At 39.8% G+C, this 19,431-nt stretch overlaps 1 protein-coding gene across 1 annotated transcript in view; it reads right to left on the bottom strand.

Annotated features, from left to right (window-relative positions):
• smarca2 (SWI/SNF related, matrix associated, actin dependent regulator of chromatin, subfamily a, member 2) overlaps positions 1-19,431 on the bottom strand; it is a 47,100-nt gene that overhangs the window by 3,485 nt on the left and 24,184 nt on the right. The window contains exons 21-33 of the mRNA XM_018669033.2: positions 19,182-19,286; positions 18,492-18,578; positions 18,077-18,123; positions 16,987-17,153; positions 16,461-16,624; positions 15,485-15,712; positions 14,963-15,040; positions 13,585-13,803; positions 11,519-11,742; positions 6,558-6,663; positions 6,184-6,285; positions 4,694-4,820; positions 3,825-3,958 (exon numbers count right to left, since the gene is read on the bottom strand). Coding sequence (XP_018524549.1) covers positions 3,825-3,958; positions 4,694-4,820; positions 6,184-6,285; positions 6,558-6,663; positions 11,519-11,742; positions 13,585-13,803; positions 14,963-15,040; positions 15,485-15,712; positions 16,461-16,624; positions 16,987-17,153; positions 18,077-18,123; positions 18,492-18,578; positions 19,182-19,286 — 1,788 coding nt within the window. The remainder of the gene's footprint in view (positions 1-3,824; positions 3,959-4,693; positions 4,821-6,183; positions 6,286-6,557; positions 6,664-11,518; positions 11,743-13,584; positions 13,804-14,962; positions 15,041-15,484; positions 15,713-16,460; positions 16,625-16,986; positions 17,154-18,076; positions 18,124-18,491; positions 18,579-19,181; positions 19,287-19,431) is intronic.

Below are 19,431 nucleotides of genomic sequence, written 5' to 3'. Positions count from 1 at the left end.
TACAGTGTTGCATTCTGGGATGTTTGTAGCCTTAAACATGCTTGGTTAGTTGAGTTTAAACTGTGTGAGTTTCTGAAGAACAGAATGAAATAAATCCATGACAAGTGAAAATGAGTTCTTAACGTCTCTTGACGTCTTTGCTGCAGCAATAAATGAGAGAGAAAGTCTGTCAAGCAGCCAAGAATTACTGCTGTCACTGATGATGAGCTGAAAATAAACGAATAAAATAAAATTATTATTATTATTATGTGAGAGAATGAGAGTGACAGAAAAATCAACTCACTGCAGTAACTCAATCAGCTGTAAAATGTGAAGGATTACTTCAGGAGACAGTCTTGTTATTTTTATCCCAGGAACATGAGCAGCACTGTTGTTACCTTCAGTGTTAAATGTGTAACAGGCCTTAGAGGCTAAACTGTAAACACATCGAGCCTGGGAGGTTTGTTACTTTAACAATTCCTCTCAAAAGTAACGACTTCTAACAAAGACTTCTGGTTCATTATTCAGAAAAAGACAAGACGGCCAAACTTCCCCCAAAATGCAGCATTGTCAGGTTGGCACCCAAATATGTAATTCAAAGGAAAAGAACAAGAAAGCTCCTGATTGTCAAGTCCAGCTGAAGGAGTCGATCAAGACAACTTCAGCTGGCAGCAGGGACAAAGCTCTCAGCGATCGTCCCACTCTAACTCTGACCACAACACAGGCGTCAATCAGCTCTTTATACAGAGGACTCATCCACGTTTACAGCAAAAAACATCCAACACATTAGATTGTTAAACTACTGACTTCTAAGACTTTTTAACTGATCAACAGTTCGGCGTTACTCTTGACCTTACTGGGCCTGATCCTGGAGGTTTAAGCTGCTGGCTTTCACTCAGTTAGAGAGAGATCGTACCAGTTCTCCAAAGTTGCATAGAGCAAGAACAGGTGTTCAGGGAGTTAGTCAGTGTAGCGTCAAAATGATTCCTAAAGTGCGATTTAAAGGTAAAATAGTTGTATAATGTTGCTTTACATTTCGTTTTATTTTTATTTCATCATCTAGCTCACCCCACGTGGGGTTTCAATGGGGTTACAAGACACAAAATGTATTTCAACATGTATTTTCTAGTAATATATACATTTAAAAAGAGCAAGAAAAAATTATAGGTACTTTATTCTTTACGATTTAAAAAATACCAGGTAACTCATTCGATACCTGAGCTACACCTTTCTCCCAGTCTTTGCTTTGTGTTAGATAAATATTATAAAGTCTTCATTTGCATCAAGAAGATTTCATTACTATTCATAAAATTACAAAACTTCTCTTCATCAGACCTAATTTCAAGACTAACTTTTGATGCTCCACACATAAACACTAACCTTGGACAGAACAGAACTGCCTTCCAGCGCTTTGCATCATATAAACAGAATAACAACTTTAAAACTCTGACATCTCATCCCACTGAAGAAATTAATTTTAACGTTTTTACCACTGTGTCTGATTATTTCTGATGCTGTTTGTGTGTGCTCTGTTGCAAAACAGATCTTGAGCTCAGAGCTACAACAATTAGTTGACTGAGAAAATTAATCATCAATTAATCGTTCACATCATTTGTGAGGCTTCTGAAATGTGATGATTCTGGACTGTTGGTCAAATAAAAAGATAATAATCTGAACACACTGTCTCAGGCGTTTTTTGATCCTTTTACTATTTTCTTACTTATTATGAATAAAACAATCAATTTATTGATAAAATAGTCTGCACGTTTACGTTTTCTGTTCTTAAAGCAACTAATGAAGATGAACGTGCAGCCGTGGTAAAAGTTTGCACTCTGAGAACTTTGTAGTTGTCAAGTTAAATTAGAGGTGCCCTGTGGAGTTTGCTTGTAAACAAACAGAAGTCACATTCAGTGTTTCTCACCAAAACACACTGTGTGTATCCTAGCAGTCTAAAATAAACGTTTTCTCCATTTACTTCGACATAAAACATTTGCAAACACAATTTTTTACAAACATTTTAAAGCCTGCATTTGTCATATCTGTGTTTGTTTTCTTCTTTTTTGGCTCTGTTGATCAAGATTCATAAAGTTTTATTGTTTATGCTGATATTGCACAACTACTGAATTTTTAAAAGTTGAATTCAAAGTCAAAGTTTTGTTTTTACATTAATATTAACCTGGTTGTGGAAACAGGCCGTCACAGTCAGACCTGGACTGATAAAATGTCACCTTGAGTTTAAGAATCTCCCCGGTTCCCTGCAAAATGTTATCTTTAGTTTTAAAATATGGTGGTGTCGTCCGTTTGATGGAGATCAGCAGCTACGGCAAGTGACAAGTAACATCATTCTCTGTCATGGTGTCGAATGTACAGGTCATACCAATAAAGCATCCACTGAATTAATCTAAATTGGAGAGGAAAGTAAAACTTCAAAGCTCTGTGGTGTTGATGTATGAATGACTCATAGCAGCCAGGATTTCACTTATAGAACCAATAGGAAAAGCAGAAGGAGGGAGGATGTATTAGCTGCTAATTATATGAAGGCTGATGCATTAGTGGTGGCTGTCATGGCTTTAATTTCCCATCACTGATTTCACTGTATGCTGGCAGCAAATTAGATGATGTAGTCCACTGAATAGGATAAACACAAAAGAAGGTGAGTAATACAGTGACATACAGTCTGAGAGATGAATGCACCATGAAATATATTCAGTTTACAGACTTTGCTCTGTGGTTGACTGACATTTTGAAACCCATGTGAATTGTAAAGAGCCATTTCAGCTTTTAAAGTAACAGGAGGAAACAACTGCAGACTGAGAACACAGGATTTTGACAAGCGCTGAGACGATTATCTGAGGCAGAATCTGCAACATCCTTTAAAGCACAGATCTTTTAAACACAGTTACTATTATCATTATTATTATTATTATTATTATTGCTGCTGCTTTGACTGTTTTTATCTTAAATTATTGTCAAATGTTTTATTCAATTTTATGTCTGATTGCTCATTGCAGTCTTAAAATATTTTAATCTTGGTTCAACAATGTAAAACACTTGTTTTAAAAAGTGCTGTATAAATAAACTTTCTATTGTAATCACTATTGTTATTAGACTACAACCCTATTTGGGAGATTTGTAAAGAAGAACTGTTATCAAAGTATGGTGATAGGAATACCAGAATAATTCTGAATCCAGTTCTCTTTTTTTTTTCTTTCTTATAAATAACTGACTGATTGATGCTGAAAATAACTGAGTTGCCCTGCTAACTGCACTAATGTTGGAGTGTGTGAGAGGCAATTATATATACAAAAAAACAGAAAAAAAGAAACTGTTCCTGCAGTTACTTTCCTCTGCGAGTGGAGAGATTTTTGGCAGGAAATACCTGGACCTCGATCCACATGTTTTAAACCTAAACGTCATTACTGTGACACTGATGTGTGTTTGTCTCCAAACACTCGCTCTGAGCCGAGCCTTTGTGACTGACTGTAAATGTTCGAGATGACCAAAAGCGCTGCTGTTTCCTCTTTTCTTTCTCCTACAAACCATTTAGCAGTAATTGCCTGCACCTGGCATCTCAGGTGCAGGTGAAATGGCGACTGATTAGACAGCTGGACGAGAACCAGCGGGATTCTGAATCGAGACAAACGGGATTTAGATCCAGCGTGATTGAGAAAGACTGCCAACAGCACCCTGTTTTATTTCTTCATGTTCCATGCAAAAAGATAAGGGACAGACAGTGCCTGTAAGCTTTCCTGTGCTGTGGTAGCTAATGTTGAATTATTTGAGAGTTGTAATGTTGAAAGATTCACTAATGACGCAGTAAAATGCTGTGAGGTGGAATGACCTACAATATCGTCCTGGTCCTCGTCGCTGTCGTCGTCGCTGACCACCGGCTTGGCCTTCCCTCGGCTTTGCCTCTTCTTGCCTTTGTCGTGGCTCCGCGCCTCCTTACTCAGCTTGATCTTAACCCGCACCGACTTGGCTGAATGAGGCACAAGGGGCAGACCAGGCGAAAATGTGAAGTTCAACCAAAAAAACAGTCTTATATAACTGGTTTTATCATTGTTTGCTTAGCCAGAAAACAAAAATTAGACTCATCTCGTCTTAAGTTTCCACCCACATCTTGGCTCAGAAGACATGATTATATCTGTAATCACTGATTTATGTTTAATGGACAAGCTCCAATAAAACTTAGAATCTCTGTCTTTTGTTTTTGATATCATATCATACACAGTGGTCTAAGAAAGTATTCAGACTCCTTCACTTTTTGAACACTGTACTGTGTTGTTGATTTAATTCTACATAAATCACTCTATACTAAATAACCCATAATGAAAATGGGATGTTTTGACTGGACATATCAAGTGTTTATGCTCAAAAATAAAACTTATTTTTTTTGTAATTCTTGATCAGTATTTATTTTTATTGAAATATTTTTACTGTTTTTTGTGATTGTGATGTTTTCAAGGTCAAGAATGTATTTTAATGCCCAATTAAAATAAACCTTTTTTCCTCCCAAAGCGCAGTTACAACATTTCTACTTTACGGACTTATATTTTTCCTCTGTGCTACGATTTGAAAGCTACAGTCGTCCACACAGCTCCCACAGGGATGGCAGAAAAAGTGAATCTCAAACCAGAGGAGGCATTCACTGGGTTTACAGTGTAGAATTTAAATGAGATGATACAAATGTGTTGGTGTATGCCTGTCCTCTTACCCTCGGCCTCTGACTCATCCTCATCATCATCATCCTCGTCGCTGTCGTCATCACTGTCTTCGTCCTTGGCAATTTTCTGCCTGGCACTCTTGAACACAGACTGAAGGACAATTGAGTCTTCGTATATCTGCAGGAAAAAAAAAGAGGAAGAGATTTTATAAACAGTTCCTTGAACAGCAAGAATAACATATAATACTGGGAAAGAGCCTGCTTGACAAAAGGGGGTGTGAGGGTCAAGATAATAATGGAAAGGTGAAGATGGGTGGTTGTAGTAAGGTGCACGATAATAAGCATTAATGGATGAAGAACAGAAATGATAGAAGGGTTAGACTGGTGGATAAAGGGATAAAAACAGAGTGTAAAAGGTGAACATAATTCCACAATTACATGTGCTCTATAAAGTTCCAGAAAATAGCCAAAAATGCCCATAGCAAGTCCCTGAGCTCAGAGATGATGCTTTCAGATGTGCTGACTTGTCCAAACAACAGTCTAAAACCCAAGTAGATTCAATTTACAGTGACTGAGAAAAGCAGCAAGTTTCCACATCAGAGGAGGAACTAGAGAGTGTGTGGACTTTCTCTTTCATAGCAGTTGTTTCAATGATGGGATATGTTCCAGTGTGTATTCACAGCATTCATTAGTCCAGCTCCGAATGGGCCTCCACCGTTTATATATTTCTGAGACATCCCATTCATGCTACTCTGAGGTGACACAAATACTTAAATAATAATGGAGTCTTAAGTGTTGCCAAACAAGCTCATCTCAACAACTGACCACCAACCCAACTAGATACAAGTACGTGGATGAAGAAAGTCTGCCAAAGAGCCCACGCTCAGGACGGGACTATAAAATGTTGCAGCAACAAAGACCCCTTTAACAAGGTCATTAGTTTGCAACGACCTTAGCAGAAACTTCAGAACTGAAGTAGGCCATTGTAATAGCATCCACCATCCAGTTAGACAGTCTTTGTTGGTTGGTAATAGGCTTGCCCCTGAGTGGCTTAGCCCATTATACAAAGACCTGGTCCTTTTTTCTGAAGGACCTACTTCTTCTTACACAGATTATACAGTGAAAATCGTTTAGGAAATGAAAGTAAAGTAAGGATGCATTAAGTGAAGTGAAAAACATCATCTTGACACAATACAATGTTCTGCTGGCAAACCTTGGGTCCTGGATTTCATTTTTTCACCAAAACACTGCTGCAGACCAAGCATGGCAGCAGGACAATGTGTCCATCATAAATGATAACAAAGCCAAAGTATTGACCCTGGCTTCTCAACTCCTGAACATGCACCTGAACAAGCCTGATCCATGGAGGCCCCACCCCGCAACCCAAAGGATCCCCTGCCAATGTTTCTGTGAATTGATTAAGCAGTTAATTGTTAATCAGAACAACTTGAGAGTGAAAAACTGCAGACGCCTGGCTCTCTGCCACATGAGGTTTAACACTGCAGAGGAAAAAAAAAAAAAAAGAAAGCTGTGTTTCTGACCTGGGATCCCTCCAGGTTGAAGGTCTGGGCGTTGTGGCAGAGCAGCATCACGTCCTTCTCCAGGTCTCCCACGTTCCTGTATTTATGATTTCTCACACGTTCCTATTGACAGAAAAACACCAGCATGGGAGCAACAGCTTGATTCTCTCTCATCCCCACAATGCTGACATAAATAAACTATAAATAACGATCAATAAGATTATTATTTTTTGTGCAATAAATGTCAGGAAATGACAACTCTTAACGCTGTGTTTAGGAGTCTGTTTATCATTTTTCTAAGTATTTATTAGGACTCCTGTAAAAAGCAGTTAGACACATACTTTTGCTCCTAGTCATCATTTCTATTAATTGCTGGGTTATCATATTCATCACACCTTGATCTTTTTGAAGTCCACAGGTTTTCTGATCAGCTCATAATATTCTGGGAGCTCTTTCCTGGATGGTAGTTGGACAAAGACTTCACTTAGTTGTCTTCCTGACCTGGAAATGAAAACAAAGAAATTCAACACACATTCAGCAACTGATTTAGCTTATTGGTCCGTCCCACATACCTTCATTGTTGTCCAAAAACTACTGTGAGCGCATCACTAAGTTCTTTTATTATGTAAATACAGGCTCTGTATTTCATCCAGAAACAGCTCAACAGACTAAAAACAGTAATCACTTTCAAAAACACTCCAGAGAAGAGCAGTTCCTGAAGTGATCATGAACATGAACTGCTAAATGAGACGCTGAGACAAACACTGAAAGTAATACAAAAAAATTACTATAATAATTATAATTAAGAACAGTGAGTCATGTTTTCTGTGACTTGCAATCCCAAACCTTTCCTTGGTGTATAAATCATAATTTGGCCTCTTGCAGTGTTATAATGTCTGTTTTTATAAACATGAATAATGCAGCACAATTAATAAAAAAGTGTTGATGCTCGGGGCTACGTTAGCTGAGGTAAAGAACAAGCAACTGAGTACAAGGGAGGACTTGCAATATGTTGAGTAGAATGATAATTCAGAAACAACAAAGAAGCTCATATAAGTAGGATGTGAAATAAAATATACAAGCACAGAGCTTTAACACAGTTGGTCCACAATTATACAACATGTATGAGTCACTGTGGCTCGATCTATTAATCTTCCAGAGAAGTATACTCGTATCGACTCCGTACTCTGAATACTTAAGAGAGTTGCTCCATAGATGACCATTAAAATTATATATTGATAAACTATACATGCTCAATGCTCTATCCGTTTCAAGGTTCTTCTGAGTCAGTATGCGGTACACAGCTGCAAAAATGAGTCCACATTAATAACACTGACAGGGCCGTCTTTAACTGCAATTTTCCCCCAACTAATTTCCCCAGAGTTTGGGAAAACGGGAAAAGAGACAAGTTAGTGAGGAGGAATGAGTGTTCATGTTTTTTGCATCAACCTTGTAAACACAGAGGATCTTGATTGCTCGTGTCAGTAATACCATCTCTTGCTCATCTGCAGTGCTTCCTCCCACAAAAGGTTTTCTACGCCGCCAACGCCGAGGTCTCTGCAACGCTGATCCGTCTGCATCACATTATTAATGCCTCGTTACTTTATTAGGTGTTAAATTCTGCCAAGATTTAACACTGTTGGGTTTTGAGACTTTATTACCATAAACTCTAATGTTACTTTGGTACATTTAAACTGATTTGTCAGGCCAAATGGGGATTATTTAAGGATCCACTTGCTGCTGCTTTGGCTGACTGTCAAGACCTTCGCCCGCCAGTTAATAAGCAGCCTGGAGGCCAGATACTGTAAGCTGGTCTCTGACTGGGAGGACAGCGGCTCAGATGCTGGACAAGCTGGGAAAAGGCTGTGTGAGAAAAGTAATGAGAAATATGTTTTCCCACACTCAGCAACTACTGCTAGTCTGACCGTGAGTCTGCTGCTTTATTTATGACTACGACAGGGATCCAGTGTGTCAGAGAAGAGACTTTAAAGTACTGCTACTGTGCACCTTTAATCCAGATTAAAAACTTCCTGCTTTTGACTGAATATTAAATATTCACCATGAACCATTTTAACCTCCTTTCCTTTATTTATGTCTCTGTTCTTAATTTTTTTATTTCCTTTAAAAGATTTCTATTCATCTCCATTTACATGTGTTTATCTGTTGCTGTTTTGAATGCTGTTCCATCTTTTTGATGTTTTTAATGCATTATGTAAAGCACTTTAAACTGCTCTTGTGAATAAAATGTGCTATGCAAATAAATTTGGAATTGCCTTCAAGTGCTCAGATTACAAAACAACTGGAAAAATTTCTTCTTTTTCAACAAATGACAGTCTAGGGAGAGACAGGAAACTGGGACTTTCATGATTTATCAGCAAAAGGCCGACATAAATAAGCAATTTTTTAGACTTTAATTCTAAATAAGGAATCACTAAACTGAGTTTCTGTGACGCATGAAAGCAGAAAGCAGAAAGCATGTTTGCCTACAATTAAAAACACAGCATTAACAGCAAGGCCCTCTGCCTACCAAATTTTTCAAGAGCAGATCAACAGATTTTTTTTTTTGTGGTTTATGTCAGGATGCACAAAAATATATTGTTCACATAAATTAGTGGAAAGTTTGAACTGCTAACAGAGCATCTTTTTTAATTACCGACTTTTAGCTGTTTCATAATAACTGAAATAATAAATTCCTCTAAATAAATAAAGGAAGACAGAGAAGCTCAGCCTGATTTCAAGGCAGCTGATCTCAGATGACTTGGTGATTGTACGATCACCCACCAGCGCGGTGGCCTCTCTCCTGAACATGCCGTGAGCTTAGATCCACTGTGTAAACTGTGCTGAAAACACAAAGGTGGATGGTATGTCCAAAATGGGTTTTTATATCTTTGATGTGTGGACTGATGCCTTTCAAGCCAGCGTTATGGCAATGGGGACCTCTGGGAACAGACCCAACTGTTGACTGTGAAAGACACTGGAAATAAGGGAGATGTGATCCCAAAGGATTCGAACTGGGACGTTTCCCTCTCAAGGCTTGTGACAGCAAGATGGTAAAACAACTTCAAAACAGATCACAGTGATCTCTGTTGCCATGTTTATTAGAGATCTCTTCACAGTTTAATCTGGTTTATGGAGGACATGGAGCTTAGACTGCTGCCTGGCTCCACTCCAACAGATAGGAGCATATTAAATTCCAGGAAGCTCCAAATCAAATTTTAGTTGCACTCACATTTGCTTTATGCAGTTTAGAGGTGTAGTTTGTTTTATGAGGAAACCGCGCTGCAACCCAGGAATCCAAAGCCCTGTGGTGGAAATTCCAAAATCTCCCAGTCTAGTTAAGCGAGTGGAGCGCCAGAGCGATGATTGAGATGCTCTGGGAAGAACAACCATCAACTGGGAGAGGAAAGAATTTGACTTCTGGAAAGGCAGGTAGCAGTTTCCTGGAAAAGCTGCGGCACAGTACTCCGCCAGTGCATATTTGAGTAATGGGAACACGAATGCACATGTTCCTCCATGCACTGGTGTGTATATAACACAGAGACAGAGACACACATACTTGAAAGAAAGAAGAAAACCCAGACACAACAAAACAGACCACACTCACATAACTAAGTTTCAGGACTGTTGTACTGCTCCTAAGACATGACTTCATGTCTGTTTTTTTTATTCTGCTGACTGGGGAGAAATCTGTACTTTCCATTGGATAATCAAGGCATGGCCTATTTGCTACAGTCTCACAAACAGAGGTGTTTTCCTGAACTCAGAAGTTTGTTTTTATTTTAGATATACCGTAACAGAGACAGATTGGGCCCTAAGGAGAGCAGATGCACCGTTTCTGTGGCAGCAGCTCACCTGTAAACCTGCATGTTAGGACTCAGAATCTCCTCACTCAGATTTGGCTGTTCAATACAATGATTTGACTATTTGTTCTTGGTTTTCATATAAAGTTGTCATCTTGTCAAGTTGTCCACCGCTGCTAACTCGCCATAACACCAGGAGTTTTTGCTGTAACTGTGGGCGTTCCTGCAACAGGGGTGCAACTCTCTGCAGGCAGGCAAACACCTGACACCAGAGCTCAAAGTATTGGTGTGGCCGATAGAAAGGAGGTGCACTGTCCTGCCTCACGCTGTGTAGTGTCTGCCCTCCGTTTCCATTACTGTCTTTACTTCCATCAGTTGGTTTTGTGGTTCGGTCGTTTTAAGACAAGACTCGGTTGTAAAGTTTACAGATTAACACGCTGTTGCTCCTGCATTGCATGCAGACAAAGCAGCGATCAGGGACTGCTAAAGACCAAACATCCAGCCCACACATTGCCAATGGTGACATGTCACTCCGCAGATCTCTTGCTGACTTGGTGCAAAACCTGCGTCACAACCAGATTTAGACCAGGGTTTCTGAGTCTGAATCACTTCCACTTTCACAGGCTAACATTACCTGTCATAAGGGGCGACTGCAGACCATTATTAACCCAAACAACTCTGCTTTCTATGTCAGAGTGTTCAGTTCTGGTGGTGGCACTTGACAGCACAACACATAAATCATCCACTGGACCGGTCTACAGCTCCATTCAGTTTTAAAACACTTCTCTAAAAAGGGTTATGTACCGCCTCTGTTTGACCTCCAACATCAAGCAGGAATTAATAATAAAAGTCAACTTTAATAAAAGTCAGAGACACATTATCATGTACAGGATGTCCTGGTTAGACTTCTTGGCAAAAGCATCTAAAAATGTAAATCCTCTGCATATATTGCAGTGTTGTATTAAGGTTTAGGTTTAAGTAAGGTGTCACAGTATAGTAGTGAGAGAGGCATGTCACCAGCACTTCAGTAATATTTATAGACCTCCATCAGGGTCTACACAAGATGTGTTCAGACACAGAAGCATTTTGGCCACTTATGTTGACACAGCTAAATAATTTATGTCTGTTCAGTCAAATGGACAACTGATGAGTATCCTGTGTGGGCAAAGCTACTGTGGCACTGTGAGAACCTTTCAGCACACTCACTGTAACTGGAGATTTGTCCTTCCATGCCAGATGGTGGTCGTTGATTTGGTATAAGGGGAGATGACGCCAGAAATAAACTTGCTTGCCAGTTTAAATGCCTAAAACTAACACAACAGGTATCTCAACACTCTACTGTTATAAAGGTTAATAATGTTCAGTTCCTGGAAGTGTTTCAGAGAAGATGTGATTCATCAAACTGCCACAAGAATAAAATGATGTGTGGGTGAGATTGACAGAGCTGTGCAGGTTGTTTGAGGTCGACTTAGAACAATAACAGTTCTGAAATCTTGAGATGTTGTTTCCCACTGACTGGCAAAGGGAAAATGATAAAATAGAGAAAATCTCCTTACCCGTCTCTGTAGTTGATCACTGTATCGATGATGGTGTTCATTTGCTTGGTGAGTTTGGGGGGGTTGGGGGAGAGTTTCTCTGCGGGTGGACGTCCTCGTCGCTTCTTGGCCTTGCCGCTGCCATCGTCTCTGCTTGACGAGTCCTTGTCCTGACGTCTCTTGCGTTTGCGCTTTTTCAGTCGGATCTCCTCCTCCATCTCTTCCAGGTTTCCATCCTCGATGGCCTGGAGTTGAAAAGGAGCCAGACCAGAGACAAGGTTAATCCCACAATCACTTCCTCTTATCCAATATGATGATGTGTTTTGACAGACGATATGAAAAGCCAATGAAAATGAGAATAGCGCTGAACCAATCATGAGGCTGGAACAGAGTCAGAGCGCAGGAGTAAGTATACGTGCTAATGTCTTGGATACTGCAGCCTTACACACCAGTACATCAGGAGTAGGAGCCCCGAGAGCCAGTGGAGACAGACAGCTGATAAAAACTCAGCAGGATCTGGGATTTGGGATTTGTCCCAGTAGAAAATACAAAAACAAATCTGACTTAATGTTACCTAGTCGAGTTAGCTAGTAGTTAGCTCGCGACTAGCATACAACTCTCACCTGACACCGGAGCGGAGAGAATTGGAGCGACTCGCACTGCCTGCCTCACGCTGTCACTCTGCCTCTGTTTTCGTCAGTTAGTTTTGTGGTTTGGTCATTTTATGATAAGATGTTGTTGTAGTTTGCAGCCTGTCGCTCTGTTGCTCCTGCAGTGCTCTGTGTGTGAACTGTGAGGCAGCTAAAAAAAGTGTAACAACTCATCCACTGTGAATTGAATCAGGTTCTTCTGACAGGTGCATCAAATTGACCTTATGGTGCCTACACATCTCACTTGGGAGTAAAAAGGAACCTTCAGGTTTGACAGAAATAGTGACTCAATTTATATTGTGATATTTAACACCCAGCCCTAATTATATTCATATAAAATTCACATTACATTTTATGCAAAATTTTTTTTTTTTTTTACAGAAAGATTTAGACCCACCCTCCCCCCGAAACGGACACAAGCCTCTACACACTTTTCTTCTTCTAATTAGATTCTTTCAGAAGCACAGCTGACACTTCCAACATACTGTCACCTGAGCATCAAAGTTTCTTTGTTCTATTCTTGTTACCCCTGAAACACCTGAGCCACAGTCAATAAAATGGATCTGCCAGGCCTGAGACATCTCTCCAGGGGAAGGTGTCACAGTACATTTGGTGTGGGTGACTGGGTGCTATTAGCATCGACCGAAAAAAAAAAAAGAAGGGCATCTAATAATGGCTAAGACTTGCTCTGTTAACAATGGATAGTAATTTGCTTGATGCATTAAAATGTATGCGAGTATGAAAATCTTTTGTCGCTGAGGTGCTGCTGTTGCAGAAGCTTGTGTTTAACCTGGCGTGTGGAGAGATATGTAAGGATGTTTTTCTTTTTTGCAAAAAAATACTGTTCAGCTGGAAACTGGCTGAGTGCTGAGAGCCACAGAAACATGGGGAAGTTGGAAGTATTCAGAGACTAACACTGGTTTTGTTGACAAGGCAAAAGATGAACAAGTTATTTGTGTGTAACTTCTTATGAAGGAGTATAAACCCTGATTTATAAGTTGGCACTGTGAGCACAAACAAACCAAACACAATAAGAAAGTTTCTCTGTTTCAGACTAAAGAAATTAAGCTACAGGTTAATAGCAGTTTTAAACATAAACAGAGTGGGATTACATATCACACCCACACCCAGTAACTGAATGACTTTACAAGTGTGGTGTTCAAACAGGTGTGGAGCACAGAAACAAAGTTTCTTATCTTTAATTATCCAAATTGAGTTCATGCAAATCAAACCAGTAAGTAAATTACACATGTTCGCTGTAACAAAGCAATCTCCCCTCAGCTTTCTGATTCTGACTAATTAACTGCAGTGCTGAGTGAAGAAGTGGAAATGTGTTTTCTAGCAGTTAGATTTATATTTTAGATATGTTTACATTTTAGATTTGGTCTTTAATTTCAGAGAAAAACGTTCAGAGATTAATATGAGCTCAGACTTTACCCGCAGCCACTGTTTTTCAGTCAGCGTGTCACTGTAGTCAACGTCCCGACGACAGCGCGATCCTCGGCCGAACATCTTCTCCTCCTCCTCTTCGTACGTGAGCCGTTCAACCTCAGCATCATCTTTGATGATCCAAGAAGGCAGCTCGTCCTCCTCCATTAGGCGAGGTTTACGCTTCGGGTTTCTGGCGTCCTCCCGGCGTCGGTCCATGTCCATACGCTTGAGGAGAAAAGCAAGAAAATCACATCAGGTCACGCAGCAGATGACAGAGTTTTTGGTTCCTTTGTTTTACCATATGAATGGAACCTAGACATTAGATCTGTGCTTCAATCAAGTGGATGCATCGCACATAATCAGGCCATATTGTGCCTTAATTATATGTGACTTGTGTTTACAAGCCATGAGACTATGGCACCTTGTTTCATTACTGAACAGGAAACTACTGCCATGCAATCACTATGTCTATGCAGCATTTCCCATACACAGGCTCTACCTTGGGCAGCCCTCCCAGGTGGATAAAATCAATTTCAAGTTAAGCAAATCTCACATTACAGCACCTTATTTCACTCTTTTAAAACTAACTGATTTCACACATGTCTGAGTTGTGAGTACAAGAGCAACTAAATGGAGACTAGAGGCTTCTCTAGCCTGCTTGTGAGGCGTTTATAGGACGTCTGTAAACTGTAGCTGCAGGAAATAACCTGGGCTACACTCTCCTCCTCTAAACTGCATGAGTCTCTGCACACACATCTGTCACTCACCAAATCAGACCTAATGTGTAGTTATTCTCAAGGCCGTGCAGTGATGAATTCAACATAATCACAATACAGATTCAGTTCACTCAGAGCAACAGTTTTAAAAATAGCTGATGGAGCTAACCACAAAAGACAAGGCAACACCACCAGGAACCAGAGCAGTTTCAGCTTGTGCAGTACCAAGTTAATGAATAAGAAAAATGCTTAAACTTCTGCTGCATCTTGTTAGCAAACCAGTAAATGCGCTGAGAGACAGAACAACTGTAGAGGACATTTCACACACAGATGGTCTCAAACTGAGTTATGAGGTGTAAAACTGCCAAGTACAGTACACTGAACAACATGTACATGACAATTCAGTTACTTTCTATGCAAGACGAAGCATCTGGCAGGGGACAGTTGTTGCCAAGTCTGAAAGTGCCAGAACAAATGCTGAATTTTAACCAGAATAATGGTCTTGACATGATGGACAGCCTACAATTATTCTGGTTTAGATGGAGAAGAGAATCAGATGTTCGCTACTCCACTTCTGGCAAATTAATATTTTAAGACTAGTCATTTCATAGTTTTACTCTGCAATTTAGATGCCAATTAGATCTCACAAAAATGTGAACTTTTCTTACCATGAAGAGCTCAAATTCATCTTCATTGCGAGCTATCATCTGATTGAGGGTTTCATCATCAGGTACCTCATCTTCCTCCTAAAATTACAAAAAAGGAGGAAAAAAACATCAAGAGACAGTCGACTGGAAACATTTATAAGATAATATCACTCCTTCAAGTGTCAGCTTTAACTGTTGCAGCGATACAGAAGCTTCTCATGCTCAGTTCCAAACAAATCAGTCAAGTATGGTGCACAGACTTGATCAAATACCAATTAAACAGCTGAAATTGCATTATCAACCCATGTAATATTATAAGTGAAGGATGGTTAACTCGCTGATCATATCTACGGAGCTGTGTCTGGCCCTGAGGTAATTCAATCAAAACCAGCATGCATAATTTAATCAGCAGGAAAAAAAAACTATTTACAGCCTCCTACATTCATTATATAAAGGTGACTGCTCAGGCTTGAATATCTCATCTTGCCCTTCTTGAGATGATTGTGCTTCTAATTCAACACAACTTACACTCTCAGACTTTACCTCATTCTGCTCCTCATGCTCTAAAATGGCCTGGAGAAAAGCACGGCGCTCGTGGCTCGAGGACTTCTGGTCGAACATGCCCGCCTGGATGACCTTCTGATCCACGTTCAGTTTGTATTTGGCAGCTGCAAGGATTTTCTCCTCCACACTGTTGACGGTGCAGAGACGAAGCACACGCACCTCGTTCTGCTGACCGATGCGGTGAGCCCGGTCCTGAGCCTGAAGGTCCTGGATTCAGCAGATCAAAGGGAAATAGTGCCTCAATGTAAGACAAGAAATATGTCCTTTTACAAAAGGTACAAAATTAACGCCTGCTTACTGCCAAATAAAATCAAAACAAAGGCAAAGTTCTGTATCATAAACACGCCTGGTAGAGCCCTGACCCACCAAACCAGGAACCATCTACTCAAGTCAAGAGTCTGTGTTCCTAAACTAAAAATAAACATCACAGACAAACAAAACAAAACTCTTTTTAATGCTGCTGAATCTGTCCAGCCATACACTCAGAACACAAATGGAGAATATATCTGACAAAAAGTTGCTAAGGCTGCTTTCAAATTTGGTTGTCTTCTGCTGCAGTGAGTGGTCTGCTGTGATAAATCTGGTGCAGCAAATATTTGTCTGAAATTTCATTCCTTCATCCAATATTTTGCACCACTGAACAGGAATTGCTTCAAATACATATTGCATGAGACCAAACACAATTTTTAGGGAGACGCTTTACTTCCATTTCACCAACACAAAACGTAAGCACAGACTTGAGTTAATAAAAACTGTCACTATTTGACTGTTTAACATCTAAACAAGCAACTTAAGTCCTTAAATATCCCTACAAGTTGACTTAATTGGTGGCAGACTACGAAGAACTGGCAACACTTTAACCAACACACTGAACCCTTTCTATAATCATATGTTCACACTGTGAGCTCTATTGTCCTCTCAGGTTATAATGATAAAATGTACAGATGCGACGGACCTGGTGAGGATTCCAGTCACTGTCAAAGATGACGACAGTGTCAGCTGCCTGCAGGTTGAGGCCGAGGCCACCGGCTCTTGTGCTGAGCAGGAAGATGAAGTACTGAGATCCTTCCTCGTTAAATTTCTTCAGCAGTGCAGCTCGGTCCTCAGACTTGGTGGTTCCTGAAACATATCATGATCAAAATTAGTTTGAAAGCTGTCAAGTTAACTTTGAAAAGTCAGATTTTACTTCTTCTTCTTCTTACTCTGATAAAAAAAAAAGCCTTTTGTTTTCAGGAAAATAAAAACATCACATACTGTGCCACTACTCTGACCAATTAAAAGTTTCAGAGGTGTCTGTAAAGGGCATGAAGTGGTTCTAATTAAGCAGGATTCAAAATGTGATAAAACCATTCAACAATCAGTTTGTCTCTGAAAGTACTGTGTGCATGGTATAAAAGTACAGCAGGTATAATATCATGCTTTGTACACTGTTCTTTGCTAATGAAAAAGGGGATGAAGTGAATCTGTGTGTGTGTATTTACCATCAAGACGTAAGTACTGAAAGTTGCGGTAAGTGAAGTAATCCTCCATGATTGTCATGAGAGTGGTCATCTGGCAGAACAGCAGGACTCTGTGGCCGGTGGCCTGGAGCTTCGGTAGGATGCGATCGAGGAGCTCAAACTTCCCAGATGCTCGGTACAGATCAGGCCTGGGTGGACATGATGAAATAACAACATCATTGGTAGTTATTTGGACAAACGTCGATCATGCAGCTAGACATGAAGGTTTTACAAGTTTTATTTATTAGAAACCTCCATCACCTCTAAATAGTTCCTTCTGTAAAGCATTTCAGTGATGTCTAACAAATTACACACTTCTATGAGTCCTGTAACCAGCAAATAGAAACGAGGAGATCCTCCTGCCTGAAGCAGCAACAGATGGAGAGCTCAAGCGTGAAACCCTCCAACTACTTCACTCTCATTCACCTCAGAAGGTTCTGAGGAGGAGCTGTGACAATATATTGTTGTGTACTGCATTCATCTCTTGTTTCGATACGCTGCATATTCTGAATGATTCTGCGCTGTGGTGTTGAGAGCTGAGACATCATTCCTGCCCCTTTCTTTAATGCACAGCTGCTGTTTACGATCTACATAAACCAGCAAGGAGAAAGTTCACTGCTTCTAAAGAAATCTAAAGAATATTACAGCAAGTGGCAAGTATAAATTTAATGTGTGAAAGGACAATTTTACACGTTGGTTTGAAGTGAGTTGCTACTGTGAATAACTGCTGTCTATTTCCAAGTACTGCAGAGATGCATCAATTATCTACCACACCATCTCTTCTTCCTGAAGTAGGTGTTAAATTACTGTGAGCTTTAAAGAGAAAATAGCAAACTTTGAAATGATGCTGCATACACTGTCGTAAATAAACATCACCTGTGAGTCAATCCATTTATTTTCCTGAATATGTGCATTTTGTTCAGAAAAGAAAATCATAAACAGCCTGACATTAAAGATGGTTTTCTATGGACAGGATGTTCAGATGTTTACTCAGATAATGAACAACAACATTGAGACTTCTTGTGCTTTCAAGCAGTAAAATGAGCTGTGTAACTGTTTTTGTCTGACTCACCCGTTGATTATGCCGTTTGGATAGCCCAGGTGCTCAGCAAAAGATTCCTACAACAGAGAACATTTACTGGCTTAAATAAGGAGAGGTGGTCAATCTAAGTCCTGTATTTGGTTGTACTGGGGATAGACTTCAAAACAAGCCTCTGGCTCTTTTAATTAAAATTAAATTAAAAAACTTGTTTATTTAAGGCAGACTGCTCATCAGTTTATTACTTAATTAAAAGTTTATTGTACATTTTTACACATAGGACTTGTTCTGAAGTTCTAAACCTGCAGACAATGGCATCTCTCCCACAGTAAAGAGCTTTCTAATCTAAGAACAAAAACAATGTCAGGCTGTTAGACTGTCAGAGGAAAATGAAAATATAAAATTTAAGACCTGAGTATGAGAAAAAAATATAACTTCTCAAGCTCACCTCAATGTGCTGGAACATGTATGGATGGTTGCAGATCTTCTTCAGCTGCATGATGGTGTTCATCAGGGTCTTCGCACCTCCTTTGCCCTGGAGATAATTATTTGTTTAAGTCGACATATTAACACTTTTTTAAGTTGTTATGAAAAGTGTTTTGGTGAATAGTTCTTTATTTATACATTTAGCAGTTACAGGGAAACATTATCATTCATCTGCAGTCATGTTTCTGTCCATCGGGTCCATACATGTTTCACATTGTCACGATAAAAACATCTGTTACAGTATACTCAACCATGGAAAGTTCTGATCTTCAGAAATTTTGAGCAGTGCATTCCAATATTTGTGCAGCCTTCTCTCCCAGGTGGTTTGAATAATAGACTTTCTGCTGCGTTGAAACCTAAACTGAGGCTAAAAGCCAAAATGCTGCTTCAGAAGTTGCGTAAAATTGACAATATACTCTTTATCTTCAGCAAACTCAGTGTCTTGTTCATTTCGTAGCACTATCTTAAAAGCAGAAGCACAGGCCAACTGCTACTCTAATTACACAACAACATTCAGGGGACCTTGTGATCTCAAACAGCAGGGAACTGTAAATGAGCTCTAAGCCATGTGGCTCAGTTTGTCACCACAACACTCGCTGATAAAACAAAGCCCAGACGTACAGAGAAGACACAGGGGTCTTAGTTTATTTACCTTCTTGTCTTTCTCTGAACCGTCAGTGAGGAGGATGCCTTTCTGCATGTGGCGGTACAGAACCTTCTGTATGGCAGACATGTCACATTTTATGACGTACTCCACCTGTATGAACAACAATCAGAATCAGCAGTGTCTTTACAAAGGCTGAGGTTTTTTTTGAGCTGACAACATCAACAGTTAATTACAGAGAAAATACAAAGCGAGAGAGATGAAGGTGAGGGACAGAGAGTCGAATCAAATCAAATCA

This window comes from Lates calcarifer, linkage group LG13 (genome assembly GCF_001640805.2).
Source record: "Lates calcarifer isolate ASB-BC8 linkage group LG13, TLL_Latcal_v3, whole genome shotgun sequence".
Lineage (NCBI taxonomy): Eukaryota > Metazoa > Chordata > Actinopteri > Centropomidae > Lates > Lates calcarifer.
The sequence above is the reverse complement of the archived record's forward strand: the minus strand, read 5'-3'. Positions and strand labels throughout refer to the sequence as shown.